Raw genomic sequence first — 20070 nt, 5'->3', positions numbered from 1 at the left:
AAGATTCATCTTTAACAGTATTTGCCAGAGTTGCCTTGATCTATAGTTACTTGCATACCCCCCAGTAGACATTAATCCCATGTAAGAATGCTCTAATAATTCAAAAATAATTTTAAAGACATTTCTTACAACCAGTGTTAAGGGTCATCTTGATGTAACTGACCTCCTAAATGAACTTCTCTCCTGCATGGTGGAAAGTCAACTCTCCGCCATAGCTTGAAGACTCATTATCACACTCCCCAACACTATGCAGGCAAGAATACTTTCACATAAGCTGAGTGTGGTGGTGCACACCTGTAATTCCAGTACTCGGGAGGCTGAGACAAGAGGATCTCAGGTTTGAGGCCAGCCTTGGCAATTTAGAGACCTTGTTTCAAAATAAAATAGGTCTGGGGCATAACTCAGGTAGAATGACCCTGGGTTCAATCTGCAGTGCCACACACACACAAACAAATTCATTCACGTGGATGATCCTTGACCTCCTCTTCTCCACATCTAGCACTAGCCTTGATTTTACCTAGGACCTTATCCATAATCTCAGCTTCCAACACCACACTCACCAAACCTGGCAAAAAAAAAAAAAAACCCCAAATTTCAAGATATCTTTGGTTTCTCCAAGAGTATGAAGAAGGTGCCCAAACAGCACTTAGAGAACTCGCTCCCCTTCCCTCTCTGCCTCTTATTCCAGTGGACGCTCCGAGATCTCCGCAGAGGGACCACCTGGAACCCTAGAGCAGTCCCGCTTGGGAGGGCCAGAGCAGCGGGGGATTCGGTTTAAAGCTCTATTTCCATAACCCTTCACTCAGCTACTTGACCACAACCAAGAATGTCCCAGCGATGTGGGCATGGAGGGCTAAACCTTCCCCAACTACCTTCCACCCTCCAGTCTTACAATAAACTGTTAGTGTTCGATAGACTCACACCAAACAGTCCCGGGGGGTGGGGGGTTAGCTCAGAGGTAGAATGCCTCTGGATTCACTTCCCAGTACCACAAAAGGAAAAGAAAAGAAAGAAAAAGTGTCCCATCAGCCAGAGACCTCATCTTCTTCTGTCCTTTTCCATTGTAAATGGGGGGAGGGGCGCGCCAGAGGTGGTGGTGGTGTTGATGTCCTAGTACTGGGGATTGAATCCAGGGGCGTTCTGCCACTGAGCTATATCCCTAGCATTGATTTTTGTTTTGTCTTTTGTTTTTTGCAGTACTGGGGATGGAACCCCAGGGGCATTCTACCTCTGAGCTACACCCCCAGGTCTATTTTTTATTCTTTATTTTGAAACAGGGTCTCATTAAATTGCAAAGGGCCTCATTAAGTAGTGGCTGAGGCTGTTGGCGAACCGCTACCCTCCTGTCTCAGCCTCCCAAATGCAGGGATTACAAGTGTGCGCCACCACGCCGGGCTTCCTAGCATTTTTTTTTTTTTGGTACTGTGGATGGAACCCAGGGGTATTCGACCTCCAAGCTATACTCCCAGCCTTATTTTTTATTCTTTATTTTAAAACAGGGTCTCACTAAGTTGTGGAGGCCTCACTAAGTAGCTGAGGCTGGCCGCAAACCAAGATCCTCCTGTCTCAGCCTCCCAAGTACTGGGATTACAAACATGCTCCACCACGCTCAGCTTCCTAGAATTTTTTCATTTCATTTTATTTATTTATTGAGAAAGGATCTCACTAAGTGGCCCAGGGTAGCCTCGAGCTTGCGCACCTCCTGCCTCAACCTCCGGAATTGATCTTACCTAGGCAAGGATGAGAGGAGCCTGGGAATCCACTGTACGTGTGTATGTGCGCATGCGCACGTTCCCACGCTCAAAAGGGCCGTTCTTGTCCCACAGTTGCTACTGCTGGAAGAGCATCAGCGGCTCCCTTATCCTAAAGAAAGGCTGCAACTAGCCAGCAGACACGTCCTCTTGGGACCTCCTGGGATTCCGACCGTCCCCTTCAACCACAGACGACCACCACTCTTTTCCCGTCCCCAGTGGGAGGCTGCTTTCACTTAGGACAGAGTGGCAAGAGGACAGGAGTCCTCGGTTCTCCCCCCACCCCCCGAGGTCTCCCAAGCCAGGAGGTGTGTGCAGGACAGCTGCAAGGGAGTCCCTGGAGAAGAGGCGAGGAGGGTCTGTGCCAGGGGAAAGCTGGCGTCCTAGTTTACTACCTGGCTTCCTGCTGGGCTGCACAGGTCTGCAGGCTGCCCTAAGAGCCTTGGAGACTGGGGGGGGGGGGTGTCTTTTATTCCCCTTTCCGTGTTCTTTTTTAAATTTTTATCGGTGGGTTGTAATTGTACATAAACGTGGGGTTCATAGTGGTGAGCCATACACATAACTTTTGGCGTGTTTCCTTCCTTGGTGAGAGAATTATTGGACAAGTGTTTGATAAATGTTCTCTGAGCTGTGTCGCATCTGAACCTGGAGTCTGCTGCCCCCTCGTGGTCTGGAGATATCTGAACGTGGGAGACTCGAGGTCCTGCTGGGAAGCGAGCAAGAACAGCATTCCCACTGCCCTGACTCCACGCCTTCAGAAGGCTGAGGAAAGGACCTCAGCCGCCACCGAGGCTCGGTCTGGAGGAGCACAGGGGCCTGCGGAAGGCCCTGGAGGAGAAACCCAGGTAAAGCTGATACTGTCGGCTCAAAAAATCAGAACAGCCCCCTGAGGGGGGCCCACTGGGTAGATGACAGCTTCAGACCTGGAAAGGGACCATTACCTCAGGAGGAGCAGTCTCCCTTCTCCCCTCCGCGGGTGTGTTGTTGAAATTGTAATTAAGAGTGTCAACTTGGCCAATCAAGAGAGCCCAGAGTTATGAGATCTGCCCAAGGTGTCTTTTAAGGATGGGAAGAGGGACTTTACTACACAGGTTTGAAACCAGTGATTGGAAAAACGAAATATCTGAGCCTCCCTGTCTTTATTTCAAAGTAAGAATAATAGCTAATGGACATCACTAGTAGGTTAGTGAAAGGCGTAGAGGCCATGAATATAAATGAATAGAATTGACTGTTACGGATATGTTGATACTTTTTTTTTTTTTTTTGCAGTACTGGGGATAAAACTCAGGGGCTTTTCTACCTCCAGGCTGCACTCCCAGACCTATTTTATATTTTATTTTGAAACAGGGTCTCACTAAGTTGCTGAGAGCCTCACTAAGTAGCTGAGGCTGGCTTCCAATCTGTGTGATCCTCCTGTCTCAGCCTCCCAAGCACTGGGATTACAAGCCTGTGCCACCACACCCGGCTGAAAGTTTTCTTAAGCTATTAGGAAACTATTCTGTTTCACCCTTGGCACACACACACACACCAAAAAAAAAACTTTTTTAAGTAATCGATGACAAGAGAAGTAGTAAAACTAGTTCAAAATAAAAGGAGCACGGAATGGGGAAGTGCTAACCACAAATCTAAACTTGGTGGCTTGAGTTTCAAGTTTGGTTTTGAGTTTCCTGGCAGCCAAGGTGTAAAAGGAAAGCTAAGATCTTACACAACTCCAGTTATCAAGGAGGAGGTAGAATACTGCCTTCTTAGAGAAGACAGAGCTTGTCCTGGCTCCAAAATTCGAAAAGAAATGTCTCAGGGGCTGGGGATTAAGCTCAGTGGTAGAACACTTGCCTAATATGGCCAGGGTCCTGGGTTCGATCTCCACAGGGCGCAGGAGAAGCATTGCCTTCCAAATTACCTGAAACTTGACTATTCTTTACCATCGGTTTCTACCAGCTTTAGAACTAGTGATGTAGGGACTGAGACAAATTCTGCAGCAATTATTTTTCATAAGTCTTCCAAATGAGCTTTCCCTAATATATTAATTGTGAGGTCACCCAAAGGACATTTTAGACTTACCATATCCACCTCCAAGGAAATATTTTTGTCACCGATGCAGAAGCTTCAGACTGAGGAGACATTTAAGCAAAACTATAGGTGTATCTTTCAATGAAATAGCCAAAGTCAAAAGGCCCTTCTCTTTCCCAAGCCCAGTTTGGCCTAGGAAGCCCACACTACTCTCTCTTTCATCAAAGGCCACAGTCACCTTTCAGTGACTTTAGCACAGGAAAAGGCCTTTGCAAAACAGCCCTACAGGTGAGCTTTAACACCCCTCAACTAATCTGCATATGCTAACATGGGTTTCCAGAGAAGACACCAAAATAAGCTCCTGTCCTCCCTCACCTTTACTTTAATCCCCACATAGGTTCTGCTTCTACCATATGGTAATTATTTCCAAATCACAAGTGCAAACACTCACTCTGATTGGAAAATTAGCAGATTTCAAACTCAGGTAATTTGTCCCTAATGAGGAACTTGTTGAACTGAATTTAACAATTAACTCACACACCCTTTGCTGCCTGCGGCTACAGCAATGAAGCAGGGAGACAGAAGGGCAAGTCCAGGGCTAGACTTGGGTAGCAGATGAAGGCCGGGATGGAGAAAGAAAGGTGTGTTAAGGGAGCTGTAAGAACATCAGAAACTTGGCTGCTCAAAGACACATGCGCATGTGCACAGGCGTGTGCGTGTGCGTGTGTGTTCCAACCAATTTCAATTATATGCCAAAGTAGAGAAGATAATATAATGAGCTTCCATTGACCCATCGCCCAACTCCCACAGTTAACTCCTGGCTGATTGGGTTTCACCGCTGCTGGAGCAACAGTACCTCAACCAGGAAGATGGACAGGGAGGAGGAGCGAAAGGAAGGGTAAAGAAGAGGGTAGTGCCACTTCTCTCTCCCATGCCCTCAGGCTCCAAGCTGCTTGGTGTGGAGATGAAATTTAGTTGACAGCTGTGATGGTTAAGGCCCTCTTCGTGAGCACCTTGCAAATGGCTGTGCAGAGCCTAGCAAAGGGAGGACCGACCCTTGTCTACCAGTCCCTACCATCCTCCTTGCTCCACAGCTAGACCCCCTTGATTTCTTTTTCTTTTTCTTTTGTGGTAGTGGGGATTGAACCCTGGGGCAGTCTACCTCTGAGCTACATCCCTGCCCCTATATTATTTTTGAAACAAGGTTTCCGTAGGTTGAGATAAAGACAGCAGGCTCACTACTTGCTGAGGCTGTTTTTTTTTGGGGGGGGGGCTTTTGGTGGTATTGGGGATGGAACCCAGGGGCATTCTACCTCTGAGCTACATCCCCAGCCCTATTTTTTATTCTTTATTTGAAAACAAGGCCTCAGTAAGTAGCCAAGGCTGGCTTTTAACCTACGCAATCCTCCTGTCTCAGCCTCCCAAGTACTGGGATTACAGGAGTCCCCCACCACGCTCAGCCGGACCCCTTGATTTCTACCTGCAGAACCCAGCCCAGGAGACCACAGGCTGAGGATTTTCAGGGAGCTCAGCCAGCACTTGGAATTAGCACCAGACGTCTTGCTACATCTGTGTACCTTGGTGGTCAATTCCAAGATCTCAAGACCTGGTACCTAGTTCATGCCTGAGGCTACCTTTGATATCTGCTTTGCTCCTCTGTCCATCCAGAAGGATACTGGTCCAATTCGACAGTCACTAGCCACACATGGCTATTGAGCACTTGAAATGTGGCTAGTGAAGCCGGGTGTGGTGGCGCACGCTTGTAATCCCAGCATTCGGGAGGCTGAGACTGGAGGATCGCGGTTCACGGTCACCATCAGCTACTTAGTGAGGCCTAGTGAGGCCCTCTGCAACTCAGTGAGACCCGGTTTCAAAATAAAGAATAAAAAATAGGGCAGGGGGTGTAGCTCGGAGGTCGAATGCTCCTGGGCTCCATCCCCAGACCCGCAAAAAAAAAAAAGAAAAAGAAAAAGAAATGTGGCTAGTGAGACTGAGAGACTAACATATAAATTTCATTTGCTTCTAATTTGAGAAACTAGTACGTGGTTCAATTATTGGAAACTTGTATGTTGGCAAGGAGAATCTACTTTTTTTGTGTGGTAATGGAGATTGAACCCATAGGTATTCTACCTCCGAGCTACACCTCCAGCCCTATTTTTTTATTCTTTATTTTAAAACAGGATCTCACTGAGTTGCAGAGGGCCTAAATAACTGAGGCTGGCCACAAACCTGCGATCCTCCGATCTCAGCCTCCCAAGTACTGGGATTACAAGCGTGTGCCACCACGCCTGGCTTAGAATCTACATTTTCAACTGTAAATTTCATAAAATTCTAAATTCAGATCAAGTATTTTGATGTAAATTTAACATCCAAATGTAACAGTGTCTGCTTGAAAACTTAGTAATAAAAGAAATGTCTCATTAAGAATTTTTAAAGCTGAGTGTGGTGGCACACGCTTGTAATCCCAGTACTTGGGAGGCTAAGACAGGAGGATCGCAGGTTCGCGGCCCATCTCAGCTACTTAGTGAGGCCCTCCACAACATAGTAAGACCCTGTTTCAAAATAAAGAATAAAATTGGGCTGGGGTTGCGCTCAAAGGTAATATGGAGCCCTGGTTCCATCCCCAGTACTGCAAAAAAAAAAAGTATTTTTAAGTATTATGCCAAGAATCATGCCATTTATTTCTGTCACTCTATATCCCAGTACGATGTAAAATTACAATGCACCAAAGAAAAAAGAATTTTTAAATACTGAGAAAATGATAATATTTTGGATATATTGTATTGTGTTAAGTAAATATTATTTATTATTATTATATTATTATATTATTATTGTTATTGGTGGTACTGAGGTTCCTGGAAGCCCTTCTACCTCCGGGCTACACTCCCAGACCTATTTTTATATTTTTTATTTGAAAACAGGGTCTCTTAAGCCAGTGAGGCTGGCTTTGCACCTGCGCGATCCTATTTCTGCCTCCCAAGCGCAGGGATTACAAGCATGCGTCACCACGCCCAGTTTAAGTAAATTTTATTATTAAGCTGGGCACGTGGTGCACACCTGTAGTCCCAGTACTTGGGAGGTTGAAATAGGAGGATCGCAGGGTAGAGATAAACCTCAGCAACTCAGCAAGACCCTGTATCAAAATAAAAATAAAAGCCAGGCGTGGTGGCACACACTTATAATCCCAGTACTTAGGAGGCTGAGATAGGAGGATCGCACAGGTTCAAAGCCAGCCTCAGCTACTTAGTGAGGCTCTCAGCAACTTAGATCTTGTTTCCAAATAAAACATAAAATAGGTCTGGGAATGTAGCCCAGAGGTAGAAAGCCCCTGGGTTCCATCCTCAGGAGCACACAAAAAATAAATAAAAATAAAAAGAGCTGAGGGTGTAGCTCAGAGGTAGAATGCTCCTGGGTTCAATCCCCAGTACCAAAAACAAAAATTTATTATCAAAAGTACTTTTCTGCCGGGCATGGTGGTGCACGCTTGTAATCCCAGCATTCAGGAGGCTGAGACCAGAGGATCACGGTTCGCAGACAGCCTCAGTTACTTAGGCCCTCTGCAACCTAATGACACCCTGTTTCAAAATAAAAAGATTAAAAAATAGGGCAGGGGGTGTAGCTAGGAGGTCAAATACCCCTGGGTTCCATTCCCAAACCCGCAAAAAATATGTACTTTCTTCTCCTGAGAGTGTGTGTGTGTAACTGGGGATTGAACTCAGGGCCATTCTACCTCCAAGCTACACCCCCAACCCGATTTATTTTATTCTTTATTTGAAAAAGGGTCTTATTAAGTTGCAGAGGGCCTCACCAAGTAGCTGAGGCTGGCTGTGAACCACGATCCTCCTGTCTCAGCCTCCCAAGTACTGGGATTACAAGCATGTGCCACCACACCTGGCTTTGAGGCTTTTAACTATTAAAAATGTGGCTATGAAGCCGGGCATGGTGGCACATGCTTGTAATCCCAGCATTTGGGAGGCTGAGACAGGAGGATTGTGGTTTGAGGATAGCCTCAGCTACTACTTAGTGAGGCCCTTTGCAATTCAGTAAGACCCTGTTTCATAATAAAGAATAAAAAATAGGGCTGGGGGTATAGCTTGGAGGTAGAATGCCCCTGGGTTCCATCCCCAGTACCGCAAAAAAAAAAAAAAAAATGTGGCTATGAGCCAGGCATGGTGGTGCATGCTTGTAATCCCAGCATTTGAAAGGCTGAAACAAGCCGGGCCTGGTGCCGCACGCTTGTAATCCCCATGCTTGGGAGGCAGAGACAGGAGGATTGTGCAGGTTTGAAGCCAGCCACGCTGGAGACCCTGTTTCCAAATAAAAAGTATAAAATAGGTCTGGGAGTGTAGCCCAGAGGTAGAAGGGCTTCCAGGAACCCCAGTACCACCAAAAAAAAAATTGAGACAAGAGGATTGAGGTTCGAGGACAGCCTCAGCTACGTAGTGAGGCCCTTTGTAACTCAGTGAGACCCTGTTTCAAAACAAAAAAATAGGGCTGGGGGTGTAACTCAGAGGTAGAATGCCCCTGGGTTCCATCCCCAGTTACACACACACACAATGTGGCTATCTATGAACTGGGTATGCTGGCACACACCTATAATACCAGTATTTGGGAAACTGAGACAGGAAGATCACAGGTTCAGGACAGCCTCAGCAAGGTAGTGAGACTCTCATCAACCTATTAAGACCCTGTTCCAAAAAATAAAATAAGGCTGAGGGTGTAGCTCAAAGGTAGAATGCTTCAATTTTTGTGGTTAAATACCACAAAAAAGAATAAAAAATGTGACTATGAAAATAATTTATATATAAAGCTCACTGGGTGTGGTAGCACATACCTGTACTTAGAAGGCTGTGACAGGAGACTTGCTGGTTTGAGCCCATCTTCAGAAACTTAGGCTCTCAGCAACTTAGTGAGACCGTTTCAAAGACAGATTCAAACACTTTAAAAAGCCCATTTAGATGTTAATTCAACTGCTGATTTAGCTTCTCAATTTGTATCCAATTTCCAGTCAATTTTAAATATACATTCTTATGCCAGTTGTGGTGCACCAGGCGTTGTGGTGCACGCTTGTAATCCCCATGCTTGGGAGGCTGAGACAGGGAGATCACGCAGGTTCAAAGCCAGCCTCAGCTACTTAGTGAGGCTCTCAGCAACTTAGTGAGACCCTGTTTACAAATAAAATATAAAATGGGTCTGGGAGTATAGCCCAGAGGTAGAAAGCCTCTGGGTTCCACCCCCAGTACCACCAAAAAAATAAAATTAAATAAATAAAAATAAATATACATTCTTGGTGGAGTTATGCAGTTTCCTTACAAATGTTTTACATAATAATCATCCTTCTTTGATTATGTTTTCCAGTCCTCATTCACCTCACTGGCCGAATAATAAGAGCCTTGACAACTAAAATAAATATTCTCAAATTAAAAAATAAAAGAAATGCTAGAGCATCTCATGCTGACCTTGAGCCAAAGTTTGGTCAGGGGGTGCACAAGAGCCTGAGTCCCCCATGAAGTATAAATAGCATCTCCTTCTTCAAAAAATTATTTTAAGATTATTTGGATCAATATGTGTAAATGGAGTTTTATGTATAAGCATTATTAACTAAAACAGGTGTGCGATGGCTTGTGAGAGACTCAGTCAACAAAGACTTTTTTCCCAAAGACAAAGTCTGGGCCAAAAGATTAAGTTCAAACTGACCTTGGTTTGAGCCGACATATAAGACTAGGTTCAAATTGACCTTGAGATATAAACAAAGCTGACTTTCTATGATTCATTAAATGTCTGGCACCCTGCCCTGAAGTCTGTTAAAGAATCTTTCTGTCTTTAAAGTTTCCTGCTTACATAAATATGGTTTTGTCTGTCCTGTATAAAAAATATATAAAGATTATAATAAGTTCTGAATAAAATTAGAAAAGATTGCAGCTGGTTTCATGTGTCAGCGTTTCTCTCACGACCTCGACTCTTCTCTCACCAACACACAAACCCCGACTCTTGCTAAGGCTAGACCCCAACAAGAAAGGATTTGTCTTGGTTTAGGAAAGAATCTCCAAGTTCTCATGATAATTAAATAAATGAAAAGTTGACACAGCCAGCTACTATCCTCAAAAGGGACCCTGTGTCCAAGTACCACCCTGGTGGGGATCATTACAAGAAAATAAACAAAGGCCATTAAATGGTAATCTGAAACAATTTATTTGCTCCCCCTAGAAAGACGGGGCCAATCACTCAAGGACAAATTCAGCTGGTATCTCCTGTTATACATGAAAGGACCAAATGATAGGACAACACTACGTCTGGTGGTATTCTGGAGTTAAGTCTCTGCTTGGTTCCCAAGGCGGAGCAAAACTTCTTTGCAGTTGCACACTGCACAAGTTTGTGTCCTAAAAGTGCAGGCACCGTTCCCAATGATGGTCAGGATGTTCTTGCAGGGTCACTGCCACTCAGATGGCGAATTCAGTGTGTTTGCTTGAAATTGACCTGTTTTTTCACTAATGTCTTGCAGAGCTGCCAGACCAAATTTCTTTTTTGTTGTTGTTGTTAGGGCAAAAGTCAGATAAACATACGTATGCGCTGAGATAAAGAAATTTTATGTAGGCAGATTACCCTTCAAAATTATAACAGAACAAAATATTAGACACTAAAACAAATACTTCACATGAACCATGGTAATAGCACTACCCACAGTAGGCAAGAGGTGGAACCAGCCCAGTATTCAACAATGAATGAATGGATAAACAGGATGTGCTACATACAAACAATGGAATAGCATTCAGCCAAAAGAGAAATGAAGTAATGATTCATATTGAACTTCAATTAACCCCAAAATATTCTGCGAAACACAAAAGACCACATATTGCATAATTTCCATTATAGGAAATACAGAAAACAGTGAAATTCACAAAAAGACAAAAAGCAAATAATTGACAATTATCAGGAGAGAGGGAAGAAGACTACACACTTTGTAGTCTTCCTCCCTTAATGGATACAGGGGTTTTTTTTTTAATTGCTGAAAATGTTTTAGAAACAAGAGTGGTTGCAAAACACTGTAAATATACTCAATGCCACTGAATTGTACCTATAAGTGGTTAAATGTTTCTTATATGAATTACACTAATTTGTGTGTGTGTGTGTGTGTGTGTGTTGTGTGGTGTGCTGGGAATGAACCAAAACAACACCTTAATTTTTCAAAGAAGAAAACAAGAGGGCAGAAAAGGTCAAGGATCCGTTCCAACTGAAACGAGAAAGGGGAAAAGCAGAGATGAGGGAGCAAGGGCAGGCTGAGCGACTGACCAATCGACAAAGGGAAAGGACACAAAAGAACAAGGAGGACGCAAGCATTTGAAATGCAATTAAAATGAAGTTTAAGAAGGCTGCAAGCATTGGAGACTTATTAAAACTGAGTTTACTGTACTATTTAACTTTTTGTGAATAACCCAATGCTCTAAAACTGTAAGTGAATTTATAAAAAAGAGACATGAGGACATCCCAAAGTGCCTTTCCAAGGCCAGTGACAGGCCTGGAGGGGAGAGCTGGGCTCTGCGTGGGCACTGACTGCAGGGAGCCTTTGGAAGAGCAGGGGACTGTCACACCACCAAATCTGCCACCACTGCCATGCCACAGGTGTGCAGGGCCCCAGTGTGCTCAATCTCAGTGTGACAAACTTTGTTTGTTGCACTTTCTTCTGATTTTGTTTTTCCAAACTGCATTTGTACCAGTTGCTTTTCATACATTGTTCAAAACCTTTTAAACTAAAAACATAAATACCAACCACACTCTTCTGAAAGAGGGTTCTCTTAGTTCATAAGCTACTTCATATATACTACCTACAGGGAAACTCTTCTTAAGAAGCAAAGCCCCTCCTATCACGGGGGACAACGTGGATAACACTCCAGGACATTACAGGAAGTGAAATAAGCCAGTGTGGAAATGATGAACACTGCACGCTCTGCTTCCATGAGGCTCACAGGGGACTTGAATTCATGGATTCAAAAACAGATGCAGGGGTGGGGGTTGTGCAGCAGGAGCGAGGGGGGGTCGTGAGTAAGGGGGGCGCAGCTTCAGTTCTGCGAGGGAAAGTTCTTAGCGCTCTGCTGCACAACCATGGAAATGTACTTACTACTACTGAACTGTGCACTTAAGACAGTTAACAGGGTAAACTGTGTTATGCTTTTTCACGACTTCAAACTTTTAAACAGCTCATCTTGCTAAAATCCTAACTTGAGGTGTACTGTTACTGAAATTTTATCATTTAGAGAAATTATAAGCTTCAAGAGTTTAAACTAATTTGGATTTGGGCACACATTAAAGCACAAAGATAAAAAACATGTCATCAACAACAAAATGAACAACTTAAGCAAGACAATCCCAGTTTCTTAAATTCCTTCCCTGCTTCCTATGTAAACCGTATCTATCTATCTATATCTATCTATCTGTCCATCCATCCATCTATCAATATATCTATCAATCAATCACTATCTATCTATCTATACATATTTGGTACTGGGGACTGGACCTGGGGCATTCAACCTCCAAGCTACACCCTCAGACCTATGTTATTGTTTATTTTGAAACAGGGTCTCACAAAGTTGCTAAAGCTGACATCAGATCTGTGATCCTACTATCTCAGCCTCCCAAGCACTGGGATTACAGGCATGTGCCACCATGCCCAGCTAAACCTTATATTTTAGAAGCCAAGACAAACATCAAAGTCAATCACTAAGGCAAACACGAGAAGGAGAGAAGGAGAGGAAATGTGGTGAGAATTGGGTAAGGGCAAACTGGGTGATGTGTGCATGTACGCCTCTACCATTGTGTGCCCCATTAAGATGTATGACTATAATGCACCAATAAAAAAATTTTTAAGACAAAAAAATTAAAAATAAAGAGTATTTTCTTTAAATCACAAAAATGGCAAAACACTTGCTGTGTGAAGCTTATACTTTAAAATGCATTCCAGGTAAATCTTAAACTTTTAAATATTTTCTGTGTATCTCTTTTAAATGAAAATACTTTCTGTGTAAAGCCTACATTTTAAAATATAAAATATTGACCTATTAAAAACCAAACTTGAAGTAAAAACTTGGAACTGCCTAGGCTCAACACTCCCATGTTTGTTAAAAGAGTTGTAAAGCTAGGCAAGAATTAGGGCTTGGGCATGGAGGGCTGCCCTGTGTTCCTGTCATCTCTGGCCTGACCTGCTGTGCGGCTACTATTCGGCTGAGCTGTGTTAGTGGCAGCAGCCGCCTGAGATGCTGGGTAATGCATGATCCTCACCTGTGTACTCAGTGGATTCTGTGAATTTGGTTGCTGAGTCGGCAGCTTCAGCTTCAGCTTTACCTTCAGCTTTAGCTTCAGCTGCTGTTGTGAGGCAAGAGAGATCTGGAACCTCTGAGAAACCCGGCTCTGCTGGGGTTGTTGCTGACTTGAGCCCACCTGAGAACGCACAGGGGCCTTGGGATGCAGAATACTCCCAACCCTGATTGGGTTGAGGGGCAGGGCCCTCTGGGCTGACAAGGCCTGTTGAGCTGATAAGGCCTGCTGCTGATCCCTCAACTCCTGGGCAGCAGCCTGTGGTGGTTGCTGTTGAGCCCCAGGAGCTCTGGGCTGCTGAGGCTCCTGCTGCAGAACCAACTGATGCAGCTGGAGCTGGGGCTGGGGCTGGGGCTGGGGCTGGGGCTGCAGCTGCTGCGGCCGTGGCTGCTGATGGGCGCTCACGATGTAGGAACCTGGTGGGAGCTGCAGGAGAGCGAAGGTACCTGCACTATTATTGAAAATCAGCTGCACACCTGCCTGAGTGGGTGGCTGCGCGGTACTGGGCCTTGCCTCTGGTGGCTGACCTCTGGGGGGCAGAAGGCCACTGCGCTGGCTTCCCACAGGAACTGGGTCAGCAGTGGTGCTGGCCAGTGTAGGGCTGGACTCACTCACAGAAACCTGGGCTCCCCTGACTGGACGCAGCACATTCACAGCCTTCAGGACACTGGACCCGGCCCGGATTGGAGTGGCCAGAGCTCCTTCTGAGGGACTGGCCCGCGACCAAGCAGCTGTACGTGGCATTTTGGCTCCCCTGAGGCCCACGGTGGCCTTCTGAGGACGACTACCTGGCTTAAGAGCAGGAGCCAGAGGTGGGAACTTTCGAAAGCTGCTTGTAAACCCGGGAGGGTAACTGCCCAAGGGACGAGGTCCCGAGCCCGAGGGCTGGGACACCTGAAGACCCTGAGGTTTTCCTCCCTTTCCTGGGGCCCAGGACTGCACCCACACAGACCTCGGCTGCTGGGGCTTTTTCCCCAGGTGACTGACACCTGTGGAGCCACTGGAGCCCTGGGCCTTCTGGCCTGCCCACCCCGCTTTGCTCTGAGCCCACTCCTGGCATGCACCGACTGCCCCAGCACCACGCTTTGACCCAGCCCGAATGCCACTTGAAGAGTCACTTTGGGAGACCTGAGGGGGATACATCTGGGTCTCACCTCTGGCTTCTTTGGGTGGCCATGTTTTCACAGACAGAAGTGGATCACCAAGTGCCCGCATGATACCCGACTTTATCTCCCACTGCTGCTTGCCAGCTTCACGCTCGGGCACAAAGTCATCTTTGGTGTCCATGGCCGGCCAGAAGATCAATTGGGAGTCGCCAGCCTGGGCAGACTGCTTCCCTGTAGCATATTTCTCCACATGTGCTTTAGAGGGCACGGCCAAATCACAGAGCCTCTGTTTCCATGCATCCACAAGAGGTTCTGCTGCAGATAGCTTCAGGTCGGGCTGCTGACCTGCTCTGCTTTCCTTCTCTCCTCCCAGGGCAGTCTGCACTCCTAGCTCAGGAGGAGGAGGAACAGGAGGAACAGGAGGCGAGGGAGGTGCCGGAGGAGGAGCGCTCTCGGACAGCTCTTGCTGCTCATTCACAGAGGACCGTGCATACTTCTTGAAGCACTTTCTCATTGGGTCTGTGTTCATCTTCTGCTGGTTATACAGCAGCCTGTTGGTGATACAGGCAACCTCCACAGAGGGATCCAAACACAGGGGTTCAGCTGTGGCTAAGATGAGGCTGCTCTCCAGGGCAAGCTTGTCTTCCTGGCTCCACTCATCATCGCCCTTCGTCATGGCCTCTATATCACAAAGTAAAGTCTGCATGGTTGGCCGTAGGAGAATGTGCTTGGTCTGGTACCTGGAAGATGTCATATCGATGCACTGCCTGTAGTCACGGATTTCTGCTATGATGCACCCCCGGTGGAAAAGGTTCAGCTGAGAATGTTCCAGAACATCCAGCAGAATAGGAGGTAACTGCTGTGCATCCAAGTACTGAAGCAGCTCGTCTGGCCCATAAGGCAGGGAGATGGTCTCCGAATGTCCACCTGCCTTGTCGTCCAGCATCAGAGAATAGCCCTTGTTCCCTGGGTATAGGCTGACCACCAAGCAGGGCAATTTCTCTTTGCTCACCAGCTTCTCCAGCAGGTTGACGTTGCTCCGGAGCTCCTCCATAACTTCTGGCTCTTTTTCACATTCCTCAACATAAATGTCATAAAGTTTTTGATACAGAGACTTTTCTCTGTCGGGTGAGGCCTTCCTTTTAGGAGGTCTCTGTTGGGCTTGTTCGATAATATCTTCTGCACGATCTAAGACTTCTTCCAAAGATCGCTGCATGGTAGCAGAGAATAGGGGCCCTAAAAGAAGAGAACACGACAGGCACGTCAGTGAAAAGAGGTGGAAACCGCGTCCGCCCGTCCTATTAATCTGAGTCCCATCGGACTCTACACCCGAACACGACGCGCGCGTCTAAGACTTAAGTGGAAACCGCGACCGCCTGTCCTATTGAGTCCCATCGGACTCTACAACCGAACACGACGCGCTCGTCCAAGACGAAGGTGGAAACCGCGTCCGTCCATCTTATTGAGTCCCATCGGACTCTACAACCGAACAAGACGCGCGCGTCCCGGAAGGAGGTGGAAAACGCGTCCGCTCCGCCCCCCCCAATTTGAGTTCCATCGGACTCCGAACACGACGCGCACGTCCGGGAAGGAGGTGGAAACCGCGTCCCCCCCCCTTAATTTGAGTTCCAACGGACTCCGAACACGACGCGCGCGTCCGGGAAGGAGGTGGAAACCGCGTCCGCCCCCACCCCACCATTAATCTGAGTCCCATCGGACTCTACAACCGAACACGACGCGCACGTCCAGGAAGGAGGTGGAAACCGCGTCCGCCCGTCCTATTGAGTCCCAGCGGACTCTACAACCGAACAAGACGCGCGCGTCCGGGAAGGAGGTGGAAAACGCGTCCGCCCGTCCTATTGAGTCCCATCGGACTCTACAACCGAACAAGACGCGCGCGTCCGGGAAGGAGGTGGAAAACGCGTCCGCCCCCCGCCCCAATTAATCTGAGTCCCATCGGACTCTACAACCGAACACGACACGCGCGTCCGAGACGACAGTGGAAACCGTGTCCGCCCCCCCCCCCGAGTTCCATCGGACTCCGAACACGACGCGCGCGTCCGGGAAGGAGGTGGAAACCGCGTCCGCCCCCCCCCCCTTGAGTTCCATCGGACTCCGAACACGACGCGCACGTCCAGGAAGGAGGTGGAAACCACGTCCGCCCGTCCTATTGAGTCCCATCGGACTCTACAACCGAACAAGACGCGCGCGTCCGGGAAGGAGGTGGAAAACGCGTCCGCCCCCCGCCCCAATTAATCTGAGTCCCATCGGACTCTACAACCGAACACGACGCGCGCGTCCGAGACGACAGTGGAAACCGCGTCCGCCCCCCCCCCCCGAGTTCCATCGGACTCCGAACACGACGCGCACGTCCAGGAAGGAGGTGGAAACCACGTCCGCCCGTCCTATTGAGTCCCATCGGACTCTACAACCGAACAAGACGCGCGCGTCCGGGAAGGAGGTGGAAAACGCGTCCGCCCCCCGCCCCAATTAATCTGAGTCCCATCGGACTCTACAACCGAACACGACGCGCGCGTCCGAGACGACAGTGGAAACCGCGTCCGCCCCCCCCCCCCGAGTTCCATCGGACTCCGAACACGACGCGCACGTCCAGGAAGGAGGTGGAAACCGCGTCCGCCCCCCCCCCCCAATTTGAGTTCCATCGGACTCCGAACTCGACGCGCGCGTCCGGGAAGGAGGTGGAAACCGCGTCCGCCCCCCGCCCCAATTAATCTGAGTCCCATCGGACTCTACAACCAAACACGACGCGCGCGTCCGAGACGACAGTGGAAACCGCGCCCGCCCCCCCCCCCCCCGAGTTCCATCGGACTCCGAACACGACGCGCGCGTCCGGGAAGGAGGTGGAAACCGCGTCCGCCCCCCCCCCTTGAGTTCCATCGGACTCCGAACACGACGCGCACGTCCAGGAAGGAGGTGGAAACCGCGTCCGCCCCCCGCCCCCAATTTGAGTTCCATCGGACTCCGAACTCGACGCGCGCGTCCGGGAAGGAGGTGGAAAACGCGTCCGCCCCCCGCCCCAATTAATCTGAGTCCCATCGGACTCTACAACCGAACACGACGCGCGCGTCCGAGACGACAGTGGAAACCGCGTCCGCCCCCCCCCCCCGAGTTCCATCGGACTCCGAACACGACGCGCACGTCCAGGAAGGAGGTGGAAACCACGTCCGCCCGTCCTATTGAGTCCCATCGGACTCTACAACCGAACAAGACGCGCGCGTCCGGGAAGGAGGTGGAAAACGCGTCCGCCCCCCGCCCCAATTAATCTGAGTCCCATCGGACTCTACAACCGAACACGACGCGCGCGTCCGAGACGACAGTGGAAACCGCGTCCGCCCCCCCCCCCCGAGTTCCATCGGACTCCGAACACGACGCGCACGTCCAGGAAGGAGGTGGAAACCGCGTCCGCCCCCCCCCCCCCAATTTGAGTTCCATCGGACTCCGAACTCGACGCGCGCGTCCGGGAAGGAGGTGGAAACCGCGTCCGCCCCCCGCCCCAATTAATCTGAGTCCCATCGGACTCTACAACCAAACACGACGCGCGCGTCCGAGACGACAGTGGAAACCGCGCCCGCCCCCCCCCCCCCGAGTTCCATCGGACTCCGAACACGACGCGCGCGTCCGGGAAGGAGGTGGAAACCGCGTCCGCCCCCCCCCCCTTGAGTTCCATCGGACTCCGAACACGACGCGCACGTCCAGGAAGGAGGTGGAAACCGCGTCCGCCCCCCGCCCCCAATTTGAGTTCCATCGGACTCCGAACTCGACGCGCGCGTCCGGGAAGGAGGTGGAAACCGCGTCCGCCCCCCGCCCCAATTAATCTGAGTCCCATCGGACTCTACAACCGAACACGACGCGCGCGTCCGAGACGACAGTGGAAACCGCGTCCCCCCCCCCCCCGAGTTCCATCGGACTCCGAACACGACGCGCGCGTCCGGGAAGGAGGTGGAAACCACGTCCGCCCGTCCTATTGAGTCCCATCGGACTCTACAACCGAAGAGAAGGCGACGCGCGCAAAGGTGAAGGTGGAAACCGCGTCCGCCCGTCCTTTTGAGTCCCATCGGACTCTACAACCCCCCTCACGCCCCGACCCCACTCCAGCTGGAGCTCACAGCCTTAACTCTACCCGGATCCCAAGAAATTTACCTCAGAAATAGGCGCTTGAGGGGAATCCTCAAAATGCCTGGAGCTGAGGTAGCACCAGACGGACCGCGAGCGGACGCCGACTGAGCGCGAACTGCTCCTGACGCGGCGAGAACCGACGGCAGTGGTTGGTGCGCATGCGCGCCACGTACCCCACCCCCACTCCCCGACTCTGGCGCCCCCTGTGCCTCGTGCGCGCCGTGCGCGCCGTGCGCGCACACGCGTCCCTTTCACGCGCCTCGTGCGCGGGCATCCGCCCCCTTCCTGTGCCTCGTGTGCAGGTGCGCCCCCTGTGCCTCACGCGCCTCTTGCTCCTAAAGCTCCTAATGCTCCCCATGGTCCTAGTGCTCTCCGTGCTCCTTGTGTTCCTCGTGCTGTGAACTTTGCGCCTTGTCTTTCCCGTTTCGCTCTAAAGCGTGCACACAGAAGTACGGGCAAGCACGGCAAGAGGCCATCTGTGGTGCCTCTGCAACGTGGACCAAGTTTCACAAGGAATGCAACTGCCATAGAAGCATGGAGGGTCGCGATGTGCATTGCGGGAGCTTCGAGAACTGCCCTGCGTTCGCAAGCGCTCTTCCTCGACGGTAAGGCTGCTCCGGGCGCCCGGTACCAACTGGGCACAAGCTCCCTTTCTACGGAGCCCACCGCGCCTGCCTGCTCCCCACACACCCCGCGTGCGAGCAGCCCGACTCTTCCTCGCGGGGGCTCCGGCGGGGTTCTGGGGCTCCACGCGGAACCCCGAGTCTTTTGTTGCTCTGTGGTTTGGGGTCAGTGCATTTCATGGCGTGTGCAAGCCTTGGCGTGGGGCACTCTCTTGCATAGGAATTTTGGTTCTGGAGAGGAAAGGGCAATGGGCGGTTGGTTTTGGAAAGTTGACCTGCTCCTCTTGGCGATGACAACGAGCATCCTAGGTGATGGAAACAGGTTCTCGGCGATCCGACTGTAGGCGACAGCTGCGGTCCTAATGGCGGGTTCTTGGGAGTGGCATGATGGAGCCTTGCAGAATTTATGAGACGCTCTTTTCCGGGGACTTTGTTGCCTTGAAATCTGCCGGTCTTGTGAGCTAGGAGTCTTTAGACAGAGATCCAGTGATAATCATAATGTCTTTGAAATGAGAAGAGAACTGGCGAAAGTCCTAAATTGCAGCTTACTTGAAAATAAACTTGGTTTTCTTTCTTACCCATAGCAACAGTTATTGTTATACACGACAAATGATACATGATGTCACCTGGGATGCAAAGCTCCTGGGCCAAGAGTTTCTTTAAAATGTCCCATGCTTGTAATCACAGCACTTGGGAGGCTGAGACAGGAGGATCACACAGGTTCAATGCCAGCCTCAGCTACGCAGTGAGGCTCTCAGCAACTTAGACCCTGTTTCCAAATAAAATATAAAATAGGAGCTGGGCGTGGTGGCGCACGCTTCTAATCCCCACGCTTGGGAGGCTGAGACAGAGGATCGTGCGGGTTCAAAGCTAGCCTCAGCTGCCTTAGGAGACCCTGTTTCCGAATAAAATATAAAATAGGTCCGGGAGTGTAGCCCAGAGATAGAAAAGCCCCTGAATTCCATCCCCAGTACCACACACACACACACACACACACACACACACACACACACACACAATGTCCCTCATTCAGGAGCAGAGAAGAAGGGTTTTCTCGTAACAAGTCAGTCTTTGGGCAAATGGACACTTCTGGAACACCACAAGGGGCTTGAAAATGCTTTTATTTTAAGCCTT

At 49.4% G+C, this 20070-nt stretch overlaps 1 protein-coding gene across 1 annotated transcript; it reads right to left on the bottom strand.

Annotated features, from left to right (window-relative positions):
- Positions 1-10975: 10975 nt before the first annotated feature.
- Positions 10976-15308, bottom strand: SUPT20HL2 (SUPT20H like 2; the record flags this gene model as incomplete). The annotated part of the gene is made up of 3 exons (XM_080718814.1): positions 10976-10992; positions 13035-13496; positions 13598-15308. Coding segments are annotated over 3 exons (2190 nt in total), but the record flags the coding sequence as incomplete, so codon positions are not given.
- Positions 15309-20070: the final 4762 nt, after the last annotated feature.

This window comes from Muscardinus avellanarius (assembly GCF_963383645.1).
Source record: "Muscardinus avellanarius genome assembly, chromosome: X".
NCBI lineage: Eukaryota > Metazoa > Chordata > Mammalia > Rodentia > Gliridae > Muscardinus > Muscardinus avellanarius.
The sequence above is the reverse complement of the archived record's forward strand: the minus strand, read 5'-3'. Positions and strand labels throughout refer to the sequence as shown.